The sequence below is a fragment of the Rhinolophus sinicus genome, chromosome 7 (assembly GCF_057876585.1).
Source record: "Rhinolophus sinicus isolate RSI-liver-muscle chromosome 7, RSI-T2T, whole genome shotgun sequence".
NCBI lineage: Eukaryota > Metazoa > Chordata > Mammalia > Chiroptera > Rhinolophidae > Rhinolophus > Rhinolophus sinicus.
Window position 1 is genome coordinate 54,492,721 of NC_142507.1, and position 14,090 is coordinate 54,506,810.

The 14,090-nt window shown below is 52.7% G+C and overlaps 3 protein-coding genes across 4 annotated transcripts; all 3 read left to right on the forward strand.

The window, feature by feature from the left end:
- Nucleotides 1-126: 126 nt before the first annotated feature.
- Nucleotides 127-3,593, forward strand: CKS1B (CDC28 protein kinase regulatory subunit 1B). The gene is made up of 3 exons (XM_019711875.3): nucleotides 127-284; nucleotides 2,332-2,459; nucleotides 3,074-3,593. The coding sequence occupies exons 1-3, from the start codon at nucleotides 226-228 to the stop codon at nucleotides 3,124-3,126; spliced, it is 240 nt and encodes a 79-aa protein (XP_019567434.1). The 5' UTR covers nucleotides 127-225; the 3' UTR covers nucleotides 3,127-3,593.
- Nucleotides 3,594-5,790: 2,197 nt separating this feature from the next.
- On the forward strand, nucleotides 5,791-11,355 carry FLAD1 (flavin adenine dinucleotide synthetase 1). Of its 2 annotated transcripts, none has more exons than XM_019711901.3 (8): nucleotides 5,791-5,922; nucleotides 6,378-6,601; nucleotides 7,997-8,741; nucleotides 9,365-9,512; nucleotides 9,997-10,095; nucleotides 10,177-10,366; nucleotides 10,963-11,036; nucleotides 11,133-11,355. In XM_019711901.3, the coding sequence occupies exons 2-8, from the start codon at nucleotides 6,521-6,523 to the stop codon at nucleotides 11,266-11,268; spliced, it is 1,473 nt and encodes a 490-aa protein (XP_019567460.3). In that variant the 5' UTR covers nucleotides 5,791-5,922; nucleotides 6,378-6,520; the 3' UTR covers nucleotides 11,269-11,355. The 2 variants fall into 2 exon arrangements, with proteins under 2 accessions (XP_019567460.3, XP_019567461.3); XM_019711902.3 differs by lacking the exon at nucleotides 5,791-5,922 and adding an exon at nucleotides 6,048-6,186.
- Nucleotides 11,356-11,736: 381 nt separating this feature from the next.
- On the forward strand, nucleotides 11,737-12,324 carry LENEP (lens epithelial protein). The gene is made up of 2 exons (XM_019711904.3): nucleotides 11,737-12,105; nucleotides 12,189-12,324. Exon 1 carries the CDS (start codon nucleotides 11,870-11,872, stop codon nucleotides 12,053-12,055), a length of 186 nt encoding a protein of 61 aa, XP_019567463.1. The 5' UTR covers nucleotides 11,737-11,869; the 3' UTR covers nucleotides 12,056-12,105; nucleotides 12,189-12,324.
- The last annotated feature ends 1,766 nt before the right edge of the window (nucleotides 12,325-14,090 follow it).

The following is a 14,090-nucleotide window of genomic DNA, read 5'->3' on the forward strand; positions in this document are numbered from 1 at the left end:
TCTTGGGAAACGCAAGGAGTGCGTTCCAATGAGGACTCTACGAGAAGCAAATCTAAACCAATAGGAGGCTTGAAAGTGGAGTCGTCCCGCCTTAAGTCGAGGGGCCCAATAGGAAGCCCAGGCGGCGTGTTTGAAAGTGAGGCCAAAGAGGGTGGGGAGCGCGTGCTGCTGGGAGTTGTTTGGAGGTTGGCGGCGCGGTGCTGACGGTCCTCAGACAGAGCGATCATGGCGCACAAACAAATTTACTATTCGGACAAATACGACGACGAGGAGTTCGAGTACCGGTTAGTGCCGGCGCGGGGGCCATAACGAGGTCGTGAGTTTGACAAGTGAGGGCGCGAGGAGCTAGTAATCAAGATTGAAGCGACAGAATCAGCGCATGCGCAGCAGATTAACGGGACGGGTGTGAGATAGTTGAGAGCGTAAAGCGCATGCACGCAGGGTAGGAGGCGGCCGCAAAAGACACAGTGGGAACGAATTTGGAGGGAGAGCACTTGGGGGAGGCGGAGGTAGGCGTGGTTAGTGTTAGTGCTGACCCCCGTCACCTTGGAGGTGCCTGGACCATTCTCAGCTTTATTGAGCAAGTTGACCTTGCCTTCTTGAAACTGCTTGTAGTGCGGCAACACCATAGAATCACAGAGCCTACTAGGAAAAGGTGGCAGAGGCGGAGCTCGAATTTTCCTCGCGTCTTCAGTGGGAGTTATGAAAGGCTGAGTAGTGCTCATTAATTCATGGGAGAGGGGCGTGGTTGTCCGGCGTGTGTAGGAAGGGGACTTCGAGGAACGGAGTGCCTGCCATACCACTGGCTAGGAACATTGAGAAAAGACTTCACGTGGACCTAATCGATAACCCTTCAAATATTTGAAGGGGATCTTTTTAGGAAGCAATGACGGAGTGCTTACAGGTTTCAGGTGTTCTACTAAAGTGCCAAGATAAGCCAAGCCTAAAAAAATCTGGAAATACTGATTTCAGAAAGGTGCTATGTACGGACTGTGATGGAAGCACATAGAGCTTGCCCAGGCTGGTGAAGAAAGGACTCCCTACAGAGTTTGCATTTGAGAAATCCTAAATTCATAATTCTAGATTGGAGAAGTGTGGAAAACAAAGGGTTCTACAAATGTTGGCATTCCACTAGTCTGTTTTAACTATAATACTTAAAACAACTTCCAAGTTTGCATCTTATCTTCTCAATTGAAGAACATAAAAAGGAAAATTGTGTTTCTTCTTCAGCCCAGTGCAGGGCTCTGCCCTCTAGAGAACTCAGTGTGTGCTGATAAATATATTAATGGTCTTTATGCCATGTCCCAGGGAAAAAACCTCAGGCCCCGCCCAATTCACTTTCTCTTCCTCAGCTGTTTTACTCTACATCTGAATTAAACTTACCAAATCTATGTGCTTAGAGCACTTTGCAGGGTTAGGGAATGTCATCCCCTGGAAGATGTAAGTCTTGGCAGTGGTATTTTGGTTTAAGAAAGGCTTTTGGTTTTTGTGTGTTTTTGTTTTCTTTTGGGGGGTTGTTTGTTGTGGGTTTTTTTTGCCTACTTAGGTACTGAAGCCAGTCTTTGGGCCAGGGGTTTGTTAGAATGTAAGCTATTTTCAAACATTTAGACTGGAATTATATTATCTCTTGGGGGGGGGGGCGGGAATCTGTTACTAGCACAGAGAGAGCATTTAGTACATTTTCATTGAGCGCGATGCAGCCTATCTGGGTTAGCCCAAATCAAATCAGAGTAGGCATTTCTTTGCCATGAAAGGAGACTTATCCTTGGCTAGGAAAGCATGAAGTTTCCCAAAAGAAGTCTCATGGCACAGCCCTTCAGAGTTAGGAAAATGAGATTGGGGATAGATTTTAGAGGATAAGACATTGACATTTCATCCTTTGTGATGGTTCTTCCACAGAGCACCCCATAATAGGCCTTTCTTCTCCACAAAATCACTGTTCTCCCTTCCTTACCAATTCTATTCAAAACCACCTTTAATTAGTAACACTGGATGCCGTGGGGCCCCCATTATATTGTTTTAGGGTAATCAACTAGAAGACTAAGCCCGGGAAGGCAGAGGCGATGTAGCAACAGTGCCTGGAATGTAGGTGCTCATTCACTTGGGTTCATGCATTCATTTGTACTTTGTTTATATACTTTTCTGAGGATTTACCTAACTTGTCCTTTATTTCTAGCTGCCTCTACCCCACAATAAGATTACAGGAACTCCCTGCCATCAGAAACAGCTTCTCTGTTCTGTCCTCTCTTGGCTTTGTATGCAGGTACTTGCCTAACAGACCGTACCCAGTACTGACACAAATTCCCCCACCTGCCCATGTTTCTGTTACAGGCATGTCATGTTGCCCAAGGACATAGCTAAGCTGGTCCCTAAAACCCATTTGATGTCTGAATCTGAATGGAGGAATCTTGGTGTTCAGCAGAGTCAGGGATGGGTCCATTATATGATCCATGAACCAGGTCAGTGCAATGGCTGAAAGAACCATTGGGGCTGCTTCACTGAGGGAATGAAGGAATGATACCTCCCAGAGAAAGAGGGGGAAAGAAGGGGTGGTTTACTGGTTTCTTACCCCACCAGCCATCTAGAAAAACTGGAGCGACCAGAAATAAGAATAAGAGTAAAGTATCTGGGACGTTCAGAGATGACCTGTCAATGAAAAACCTCCTTTAATATCTAATTCAGTCAGAGGGTGCCCCTTTTTCTAAGGCCAGGTGTACCCTGGTAGAGTTTATGGCCTTTACTTCATTCTCCATCAGAAAGAGAATTCTTGGATGTGTTCCAAATGAGCCAAGGAAAGTGTATTTCTTGGTAAGACACCAGACACCAAGCTGCCAGGCAGAACGAATAAAGGACTTCCCCGGGCGGTATAAGCATAGCGAAAGAACTGATATTACCAATTCTGTCCTTGGTAGACAGGCCAGGCTGTCAGTCTGCTTCCAAGGCCATATGCTTGCATCTTAACCAAGTTATAGAGATCTGAGCGGGCGATAGCTGGGAAATGGGAGCAGGGTGCCCTGTAGGTTGTGCACAGAAGGGTGTGGGCTTGTCTCTTAGATTTCACTCACTCTTTCAGAACCTCACATCTTGCTGTTCCGGCGGCCACTGCCCAAGAAGCCAAAGAAATGAAGCTGGAGAGCCGCTTTGCAGCCTCGAGCTTCACACAGCGGTCCTCACTTGCTAACATCTTTCTGATAAAATTATGTTGCCTTCTCGTTTCTCATTTTGATATTTAAAAGATTTTAAAATACACTGTTTGGATGTGCTGGTGACTGCTTTGCTTCTGAGCAGAGCCAGCAGCACACGGCCCAGCCAGGCCAGGGCTCTTGGGGCTGCAGCCTTGGCTGAGTGTGGCCCCAGAAACCACGGTGAGCTCTGTGTCCACCAGATCACACCTGGCAGATGGAGGAAGCACCCAAGAACAAGACTATGGCTGTTCCAGGGACTGTGGAAACTTGCTGTTTTGGTTTTTTCCTGCCAGGCGTTGTGTGTATGGTGCTTTATGTTTCAATGTATTGGAAACTTTCCATTTTATTCAAGAAATCTGTTTCATGTTAAAAGCCTTGATTAAAGAGGAAGTTTTTATAATCTAATAATCTACTTGTAAAGGTTTTTCCCCCTCTCAGGGTGAGCATCACATTCAATATCATGGTTCTGATATCCCCTTCAGTTAGATAATGAGGCACCGCTCTTTGCTGATAATGATGTTTATTTCAACATTCGGGTAACTGGTTTTTAATCTCATCTGAAAAGCAGGCTTGCTGTCAAACATCTACTGAAATATATTTGTAACTACTGGCCGAAAATAGAGGTTATATAGGGATAACATCTCGTCAAAACAAATAAACTGTCAGTCAGCGGTGCTGCCTGTAACATAGTCCCAACACTGGAAGGTACATGGGGGCGAGGGGAGGAGGCTAGCAGCCAGAGAGTGCGCCCCACTTCTTGCCCCACCTAAGGCTCAGGCTCACCTATGGCCTGTTCACATTGGTTGGGGACTGTTTCCAGTGGTCCCCACTTTGAGCATTGGAGTCACCTGGGTAGCTTTACAAGTACTGATGCCTAAATCATTCTTAGAGGTGTTGACTCAATTGTCCTGGGGTGTGGCCCGGATGTAGGGATTTCTAGCATTCAGTGGCAGGTAGTTACAGCACTAACCTTTGAGAAAACAGGTGTAAATTGTAGCTGTTTAAGAAAACGTTTCACCAAATCATAGATTACCCTCTACTTTTACAAATAACAGTAGTATTGGGGGCAGCCGGTTAGCTCCGTTAGAGCGTGGTGCTCTTAACAACAAGGTTGCCGGTTCGATCCCCACATGGGCCACTGTGAGCTGCACCCTCCACAACTAGACTGAAACAACTACTTGACTTAGAGCTGATGGGTCCTGGGAAAACACACTTAAAAATAAATACAACAATAGTACTAAATAAGGGAGATTGATTAATCTACCTACTTTCCCCTGTCTTCCATCCATTTATTCCGAGAGCAGGAGTTCTTCGAGTGTGGTCCCTGGACCGGAACCCTGGAAACGCATTAGAAATGCACATTTTTGGACTCCACCCTAGACCTACTGAATCAAAAACCTGAGGGTTGGGCCCAGCGACATTTAACAAGCTCTCCAGGAGGTCCTGATGCTCCCTAAGGTTGAGAAACCACTGGTGAAAGATTGGACCAGAGCTGAAGTTCTGGGATTCCTGCGGGGGGGGGGGGGGGGTGTCAGATATCACCGTTATTACTAATAAAGACAATGGAACACACATGGCTTATGTCATTGGGCAAGTGGGGCTTTTTTTTTTTTTTTTTTAGAGGTTCTTTTTATTGGAAAAAACACAGGACTTATTACTTAGAATGGTCTAGAAGCCTGGCTCTGCCATTCACTTTAGTGTTTTGTGGTGATCGTGTGGCATCTCACCTTTCTGAGCCCGTTGCCCATCTGTAAAATGGGCATCGTGTTTACCTTAGGTTTTTAGGACAGTAAACTGAGACCGGGCATGGTTTTTTAGACCTTTACTACAGAAAACCTAGTGCACACACCGGTATCATGAGCATTACACGAGAACTTGTTAAATGCAGATTTCGGGCCCCACTCAAGTTCCCCAGATGATTAGGGTGAAGGTTTAAGAAGCACTTTTAGACCAAAGGCAACTGAAATGAGAGTAAGTTTGAGTCCAAAGTGGACACAGGGCACTCCCTAGGCGCTGCCCTCACTTGTACCTGCCAGACCCATAACTGGGAGAGGTGATGTTTAAACAAAGCTCTACGTGGAGCAAGGTGGGGCAAGACTTTTCCTTATCAAAGAGGTTTAGGTAATTCCCTTTATCGTTTATAACAGACAAAAGTTCCACACACTAAAACTCACCTGCAGGATCTTCCTACCTCACAGGCAATGCTGACAATCATTCTTGGTATCCCTCCAACTTCCATCTGCTGTAATATAAAATTCCTTCCGATACCCGTAGCAACCCCGGACCCCTTAGCCTAGAAATAGAGTCGTGGTTAAAGAAAACTGATAGCCATGCACACAAGAATTTGAATACAGAAGGTTAGAATCAAGCCTCCCTTTACTTCCAACAGCAGGAGGGAGCACCTCCGAGCATCGCTCCTTTCGCGCGCCCCATCCCCCCGTCGAGCCCGGGGGAAAAAGCCCCGCCCCCGGCTAGGGCCCGGCCCCCATATTTCCGGGTGAGGGGTGCCCACGTGGTTGTCGCCAATAACAACCCAGCATTGCTCCCGCCCTCTGGCTAAGGCTCGTGAACGACAGTCGACTTCACCAATGGACCCATGGAGGTAGTCTGAGCGACAGCCAAAATGACCAATTAATATGAGGCAGGTGTGGGTCTAAGGCGGGACTCTGAGTACGGAAGCTGCCCTAGGACAGGCGGAAAGGAGAGGGAGAGAACTGGTGAAAGGTGCCAGAGGCAGGTGAGAACCTGAGAGAGCTCAGTAGTCTGTAACGAGGTGGGGAGAGATGGGATTCCGGGCTAGAAAGGGTGTGGAAGCTTGCAGAAGAAGGCGGCTGAGTTCGGGTCGGGGTGGAGGGAGGGCACGCATTTAAAGGGGCCAAGGCCCATGAGCAGGTAGACATTTAAAGGGACAGGTGCCCCACAGAAAAGAGACATTTAAAGGTGCAGGTGCCCAAAATAGAGCAGACCCGAGGAGCCGAGCTCGGCGGACAGAAGACCTGTGGTAGGTTCTCGGGACAGCAGGACATTTTAAGGAGACTAAAGCCAAGCTTAGAAGACATTTAAAGAAGCATGGGCTGGGGTTTGAGAACACGTTTATTAAAGAGGCAGGGATAAAGGAGTCGCTTGTCCAGGGCCAGGTGAGGAAGATCATGCACTCCTGCTCTCCCCCATTATACTTTCTGGCTCCTCCAGGTTCCCTCGACCCCGGACCCCCGTTCCCATGCTATGGCCCCCAGTGCCCTTTAGACCTGGCGGGACTCCCGTGCTTGCGACCCCTATTTGGGGGTCTGGGTGGCTACTGGAGGGCCTTGCAGAGGGGCAGAGAAGGCAGGACCATGGCATCTAGGGCCTCTGAACCTCCCCCAGGGCGCAGCGTGACAGCAGGCATCATCATTGTTGGAGATGAGATCCTCAAGGTGGGTCTGGGGCAGAAGGGGGAGGGGCGGGTTCTCCTGTCCTTAAAGTGCCCGCTCCGTATTCTGTTGAGGGAGGGTGAACCAGGGTGGCCTCACCCCCACTTGCTGCAGTAGGTTCCTGGAGCGAGTCCAATATAGTGCAGGAAAAGTGACCCTCATCCTTTCAATTACTCAGTTGAAAAACTTATAGCAAAGGCTCTACAATTTGCCAAGAAGAGTGGGGGAGGGGCTTAATGAAGGGCAGGCAGTCCAGCGTGTCAAGGCGGTACAGGTGCAGGTATTATTTAAGAGTTTAACCGATTTGAAGAGTGGATAAGTGAGATAGGAAGAAAGTACTACAAGGAAGGAAGCAATCCCTTCTGAAGGATCAGGGAAGTCTTACTAGAAGTCGTGGTAGGCATGACATTTGTAACACGTTTGTAATAGTAATATTGACCCCTATGTTTTGAGTGCTTACTCGGGCCTGGACGTGGGCTTATTACATCACATATGTGACCTTACTGTTCCTCACAACAACCCCATGACGTTGGTACTTTTATTATAAATCTTACTTAGTAGATTGTGAGACTGAGGCTCAGAGAGATTGAGAAACCTGCCCGAGGTAACACAGCAAGAAATGGTAGAGAGGCTTCCAACCTGATTCTTATTTCAGAGTAGCCCTTAACCACTAACCATTTATAGAGCAGCAGAAGGACACGGGGCTGCCATGAACACACAGCCTCAAATGTTCTGCAAAAGAATGTGAACTTTATTCTGTATATGGTTGGAAACAACAAATGGCTTTTGAGTCCAAGAGTGATGCAATCACAGGGACACTTTCGGAAGGGTATTCAGGAGGCACCAGGCAGAGCGCTGTGCCCAGAGGCTGGGAGCCTGGCCACGGGGCTGTCGCAACTGCCCAGGTGAAAGGTGCCAAGGACCTGCTTGGTGGCAGCAGGGTCAAGAGACGAGGGCAGACGGAGAGACATTTCAGAAATAGAGTCAACAACATGAAGGGCCTGACTGGCTGTGCACAGTGTCTGGAGATGCTATTGACTGAAAGGACAATGGCCCAAGATGGGGTGAAGATGCCCAAATAAGCAGTCGGAGCCAGGGGACTGACTGTCAGGCTTGGTGAGGAAGTAGATAGAATTGATCATAGAATCCCTAAGCGTCGATGAGGTAAAGGCCACAGTGCAGAGGAGAAGGCCCAAGATGGATGACACATCCCCGCCCAACTCCATTCACACGCCCCTTCCCGCCCCTGTGCCCAGTCCAGGCTTCGTGGCAGCCTGAGCTGGTGTCCCCAGAGAGCAGAGTGCCCCATCGTCAGGCAGGTGCCACTTTCACCCCTGCCGCCGTTGCCCTTCTGCCCCAGCACTGACCCTCTCATCTTCCCCGTCTCCAATCTCCCAGGGACACACTCAGGACACCAACACCTACTTCCTGTGCCGGACACTGCGCTCCCTGGGGGTCCAGGTGTGCCGAGTCTCTGTTGTACCTGATGACGTAGCCACCATTGCGGCTGAGATCACCTCTTTTTCCAGCCACTTCACCCATGTCCTCACGGCAGGGGGCATCGGTCCCACTCACGATGACGTGACCTTCGAGGCCGTAGCACAGGCCTTTGGGGATGAGCTCAAGCCACACCCTGAGCTGGAAGCGGCCATCAAAGCCCTAGGCAGGGAGGGCTGGAAGAAGCTGTCGCTGGTGCCCTCCTCTGCGCGCCTGCATTACGGCACGGATCCTCACACTGGCCACCCCTTCAGATTCCCACTGGTGTCGGTCCGCAATGTCTACGTCTTCCCAGGCATTCCAGAGCTGCTGCGGCGGGTCCTGGAGGGGCTGAAGGGACTGTTCTTAAACTCAGCTGTTCAGTTCCACTTGCGGGAGCTGTATGTGGCCGCTGACGAGGCCTCTATCGCCCCCATCCTGGCCGAGGCCCAGGCCCACTTTGGACGCAAGCTGAGCCTGGGTTCCTACCCTGACTGGGGCAGCAACTACTACCAGGTCAAGGTGACGCTGGACTCAGAGGACGAAGCGCCCCTGGAGGAATGCTTGGCCTACCTGACAGCCCGTCTGCCCCAGGGATCGTTGGTCCCCTACAAACGCAACACCGTGGAGCAAGCCAGTGAGGCTGTATACACTCTCGCAGAATCAGGTAGGAGCCTCCTGGGAGAGGAGGCACCCCAGGTCTCAGGAAAGCAGGGGCTGTTGGAGGCTTCCCACAAGTCCAGTAGAGGGTAGAGAATAGCTACAGTCCATTTCATTCATTCTCCCAATAAATACTGAGCGTGTACCCACTTTCCCCAGCACTGTGCTGGAGTTTGCGGGGTAGAGAGGTGCCCTACTCTAGGGACCAGTGCTTTACCAGGAACAGTAGACGTTAAACAGGTAATCGTGCATGAGATGTCAGTGATGGGGGGAGATCGGCCTGGATCTGGGGTCAGAGGAGGCTTCTCTGGGCAGGTGACATACAAGCTGAGTGACAAGGAGGATTGGGCCAGACGAGGAGTAGAGCAAGAGCACCCAGTAGGAGAGGGGGCCTGGAAGGGAGCGGCAGGAGGTTTAGGAGACGGGCCCCCTGGGAGAAGACACTGAGATGAGGTGTGGCTGAATGGCAGGCAGGGAGTTGCGTCTGCGGGCCTGCTGGGCAGCAGGAAGGAATGGACCTCATCCTCGGGACCCTGGGAGGATCCTGAAGGGTTTGAAGCAAGGGCGTCGTGGCCCCCACTGCCCTGGGGCGGTGTCTATCTGATGGCCTCTTCCCTGCCTGCCTGGCAGGGTCTCCTCTGGGGGACAAGGTGGCAGGGGCCCTGCGGACCATTGAGACCGCCCTGGCTCAGTACAGCCTCCCCCAGCTCTGCGTGGGCTTCAATGGGGGCAAGGACTGCACCGCCCTCCTGCACCTCTTCCACGCAGCTGTGCAGAGGTGAGCCTACCCCCTGGAGGCAAGAGCCCAGAGAACCCCAGATACCTGATCTGCCCCCATCCTCTAGCTCCCTAGCCTAGGAAGCAGGGAAGAGAGGGGCTCTCTGGCTGGGGTCTGAGAGGGAGGTAGCCAGAGCGACCTCTCAGTTCCATTCCCCCACCCTATTTATTGGGCACCTGACACATACCTGGCCCTAGGTGTGGATGAGTGAGCCCCCATCCCTGACCACAGGGAGGTCCCGGTCCTGTGGGGAGGTGAGATTAACCTCCCTGAAACAGGGATGTGGGCTCCATGTTTGAGAGGGGAGAGATCCAAGCGGGCTTCCCAGAGGAGGTGGGCTCTGATGGATGGGAAGGACACAGAAGGGGGAGAGAAGGGTGTCCATCCTGGGGGTCAAGGAGAACGGTGCAAACTCTGGGAAGCATTTCCTTGCCCATGCTGACAAGACTATGGATTCTCCTGCCCCCCCCCCCCCCCCCCGCAGGAAACGCGCTGAGGCTCAAGAACCCCTCCAGATCCTGTATATTCACAGCATCTCCCCCTTCCCTGAGCTGGAGCAGTTTCTACAGGACACCATCAAGAGGTACCAGGGGCCTGGAGGTTTGGGCCGCAAGATGGGCTCGGCAGGGCCCATTTGTGACCCCCACGCCTCTCCCTCCCTCAGGTACCGCCTGCAGGTGCTAGAGGCTGAGGGCGACATGAAGCAGGCCCTGAGCCAGCTGAAGGCGCGACACCCCCAGCTGGAGGCCGTCCTCATGGGCACGCGCCGCACGGACCCCTACTCTCGCAGCCTCTGCGCCTTCAGCCCCACCGACCCAGGCTGGCCCTCGTTCATGCGCGTCAACCCGCTGCTGGTAAGGCAGAAGGGGACTGACCGCCTTCGGTGTCGTGTCCGTCAGTCACTGCTCCCCTGGCTTCCCGAGGTGGGACGTGGATGGAGGGGCCCGACCAGCCAAGGGAGGCTGTGCTGTTTGTTCAGTCAGCCTTTTGACCAATATTACTGAGCACGAATTCAGTGGCAGGCATTGTGCTTTCGCTGTGGACAGGACAACGTCTTAGACCTCTGCTGTCCAGTATGCTAGCCATTAGCCATTTATTTATCCTGAAACTGTACTGAATGAAAATGAAATACAAATGACGAAAAAAAACCTGAACGATATACACCTTGTTTCAAATGCCCACCGTGTTAGCACAGAAAGAATATGTCCATCACTGCGCAAAGTTCTCCCGGACAGTGTGGGCTTCCACAGACAGCCCCTCCCTGTCCTCCTGGAGCTCACACGCCAGCGCCAGCGGAGGGCGAATTGGGAGTGCGTGGGCACAGAGCAAGATGTACCAGCCACTTGGATGGCAGGCCCTCCCCTCCCTCAAAGGGCCCCTTCCCAGGCAGCAGGGGGAGAGTGGGATAGGACAGTATTTGTGGCTCTTGTCTAACTCTCTGACCTCCCAGGACTGGACCTACAGAGATATCTGGGACTTTCTGCGTCAGCTCTTTGTCCCATACTGTATCCTATACGACCGAGGGTAAGGATGTTGGGGGGAGAGCCTGTGTGGGGAGATGCGGGGGCTGGGGTGGGGCAGCCACCCCACCAACACACTCGCCCTCTGTTCTGGCTCCAGCTACACGTCACTGGGGAGCCGGGAGAACACGGTGCAGAACCCAGCCCTGAAGTACCTGGGCCCAGGAGGACAGCCCACTTACAGACCAGCCTACCTCCTTGAGAATGAGGACGAAGAGCGCAACTCCCGCACGTGACCTCCCAGCCCTGCCCCCTCCCCCCCTGCCCCCAGCAGGGAGGGTGGCCAGGAGTGCAGCCTCTCAATAAACTGTGCCTCTCGTGGGCCTGTTGCTCTCGCTGTGTCTTCCTGCTCCAGGGGGTGGGAGAATCAGAGTGGGCCAGGCCCTGCCAGCTCTGAAGTGGCAGTGCTCAATCCGGGATAGGGAGGGGGTGGGGGTGCAGCACAGGCTGGAAAGGAGCCTGGTTGGTGATTCTGAATGCCAGCCTCAGCAGGAGCCCACCAGAGGGCGGAAGTAGGGAGTTGTGCCAACCACTGGGGGTAAGGGCAACCAGGCAGGGCACCTGAGGTTTCGAGGCCCAGGCTGGAAGAGGGAAGCTGAGCTGGCCTGGCTGTGGACGGTGACAGATGGAGTGGCCAGGCCCTCCTCCTCCTCCTAACCCCACCCCTCCTCCATCTCCACATAGGGGCTGACTCAGCCCGTTCCCCAGCCCAGAACCTTCCCTGTGCTAGACCCTGGGGCCTTTTGTCCCTGTAGTCAGGAGGTCTGAGGGGGTGGGGACAGTTGATAAAAGGCTCCAGAGGCAGCTCTCACACCCTTGCTCAGAGCTGCTGCCCACATGCAGGCCGGGACCCAGCCCCTAGCCCAGGCCCTACCCTTCTCCCTGGGAGAGGCCCTGCGAGACGCTGGCCTCCGAGGGCCAGTCCTGAAGATGGGCACCAGGTGGGAGGGCCTGCAGCGGACCCTGAAGAAAGTCGCCTACATCCTCCTCTGCTGCTGGTGTATCAAGGAGCTGCTGGACTGAAGGCGGCAGGGAACTGCCTCCCTGCCAGCGCCAGGGCTGGTATTGCTCAGGTGGGCAGCGTAGGGCAAGCAGCAGGCACGGCCGCAGCCTCCCGGCCAAAGCCTGCCTCTCAGCGTCCCATTCTCTTCTTCAGCCCCAGCCCAGCCCCCATCAGGACCCCTGGGGCCAGCTGCACTTGACCAAGGATGGGCCACAAACAATGAGTGAAGTGTGCCTCCTGCTTTGAGTTGGTGCCATCTGTCAGACCTGCCTCATCTCTGGGCCTCCGTTCCCAGGCCGTACCTGGTGGACCTCTGTGCACAGGAGCTTGGCCTGCTGGCTAGGACCCCGTAAGACTGCAGCAGGACCTGGCACTCCTCCAAGCTTGGCACAGTGAGCCCACCAGCCCAGATGGTTGGTCTTTATCTTCTTAGTGCCAGGAATGGACTGTCCCCTAATCTCTCTGTTTGAGAATCACTGAAATATATATATATATAAAATACATAGGCCTTGAGGCCGTAAGTTCTCAGTGTCTAAAGAGGAATCAGAAAAAGTCTGCACTGGCACGGTCTTGTAGCCAGGGTGCCGACCAGGGAGGGAAGGAGGTTGTCCTGGATGAAACTGAGACTGAAAGCCAGCTTTCCTGACTCACTGGTGCCTGGGGGAGAAGAGGCGGGGGGGTGGGGGGGGTGGGGGGGGTGAGTAGACCAGGTTCCTCCCAACTTGTGGGTAGGGAAGAGTCCAGCTTGGGTGGGGTCTTTTGTGAGGCCCTGTGCGTTAAGATGGGAACGCAACCTGAACACGGGGTCTGGCCAGCTCCCGCCTCGGAGGATCTTAGGGACAGACCTGGGCTGAGGCTAGAACCCAGCTCATGGAGGAGGTAAGGGCCCTGCTCCTCCAGCTCACAAAGCTGCAAGAGAAAGGCACCTCTGTGGCCACACAGGTCCCTTAGGCTTATCACAGGACACAAACAGCCAGGAGGAGCAGAATCAACTCTTCACGTCCCCCTGGCAGCCACCAACACGTGCTTTCCCTTATTACTGCCAGTGGTGGGTACACACAAGCCATGCTTACAGCATGATTACTAACGTGCCCACTCACAGCCCCCACAACCTCAAAGCCAGCCAGAGGGCTTATCCGGTGTCCCTGGGATCGCTCGCCATCAGTCCTTGGCCCCTCTGTTCTCTCCTGAGGAACTGGCCTGGAGAGGGTGTGTGAGACCCTCCCCCCACTCCCAGGGATCAGCTTTTCCTCAGCCTTCTTCTCGGTTAACTCCTTTTTCTCTGGGATGATTTTACTTTTCTTTTTGTAAAGGTAATATATGCCTGGAGTAAACGATTCTGGTGGTAAAAGGCAAGTTTCCCTCCTACACCTATCCCTCAGCCCCCGCCCCCCAGCGGGTAACCATGGCTACCAGTTTCTTGGCGAGCATTGTAGAGATAGTGCCTGCATGTACTGCATCTTCATTCATTCATTCATTCATTTAACAAATGCTATACAGCATCAACTATTATGCCAGTCTGGATGCTTCGGATTCGGCCGTGAACAAAAGAGAACCTTGTGCTCGCCGCGCTTACATTCTGATGGGTGGAAACAGAAAATAAACTATAAACATAAAAAATAAGTAAAGAGGGGGTGGCTGGCTAGCTCAGGGGGTTAGAGCGTGGTGTTGGTGGCACCAAAGTTGCTGGTTCGATCCCCGCATGGGCCACTGTGAGCTGCACCCTCCTTAAAAATAAATAAATAATAAATAAATATAGAGATGTTATTCGGTGATAGGTGCTATGGAAAAAGGAGAAGGCTGAACTGGAGATGGGAGTGGAGGCAGGTCCCAGAGGGCCTGGTAAGCCTTGGTAAGAACTTGAACTTTGATACTGGGTGAAAGGAGGAACCACTGCAGGGCGCTGGGCATTAACTGACTTTTTATGTAAAAGGCTCACAGTGGCTGCTGTGTTGAAAACAAACGTGATGGAGAGCAAGGGTGGAAGAGGACAGACCAGCTAGGAGGTCATGGGCACAGAGAAGTTGATGGCTCAGAGCAGGCTCAGAGATGACA

What these genes read in the sequence shown, in the direction of transcription:
- FLAD1 (XM_019711901.3), top strand. Translation starts at nt 6,521, where the DNA reads ATGGCATCTAGGGCCTCTGAACCTCCCCCAGGGCGCAGCGTGACAGCA. An exon ending in TTGGAGATGAGATCCTCAAG is followed by an intron (nt 6,602 to 7,996) that starts GTGGGTCTGGGG and finishes CCAATCTCCCAG; the next exon opens with GGACACACTCAGGACACCAA. An exon ending in TGCGCGTCAACCCGCTGCTG is followed by an intron (nt 10,367 to 10,962) that starts GTAAGGCAGAAG and finishes CTGACCTCCCAG; the next exon opens with GACTGGACCTACAGAGATAT.
- LENEP (XM_019711904.3), top strand. Translation starts at nt 11,870, where the DNA reads ATGCAGGCCGGGACCCAGCCCCTAGCCCAGGCCCTACCCTTCTCCCTG.
- CKS1B (XM_019711875.3), top strand. Translation starts at nt 226, where the DNA reads ATGGCGCACAAACAAATTTACTATTCGGACAAATACGACGACGAGGAG. An exon ending in GACGAGGAGTTCGAGTACCG is followed by an intron (nt 285 to 2,331) that starts GTTAGTGCCGGC and finishes TTTCTGTTACAG; the next exon opens with GCATGTCATGTTGCCCAAGG. An exon ending in TTATATGATCCATGAACCAG is followed by an intron (nt 2,460 to 3,073) that starts GTCAGTGCAATG and finishes TCACTCTTTCAG; the next exon opens with AACCTCACATCTTGCTGTTC.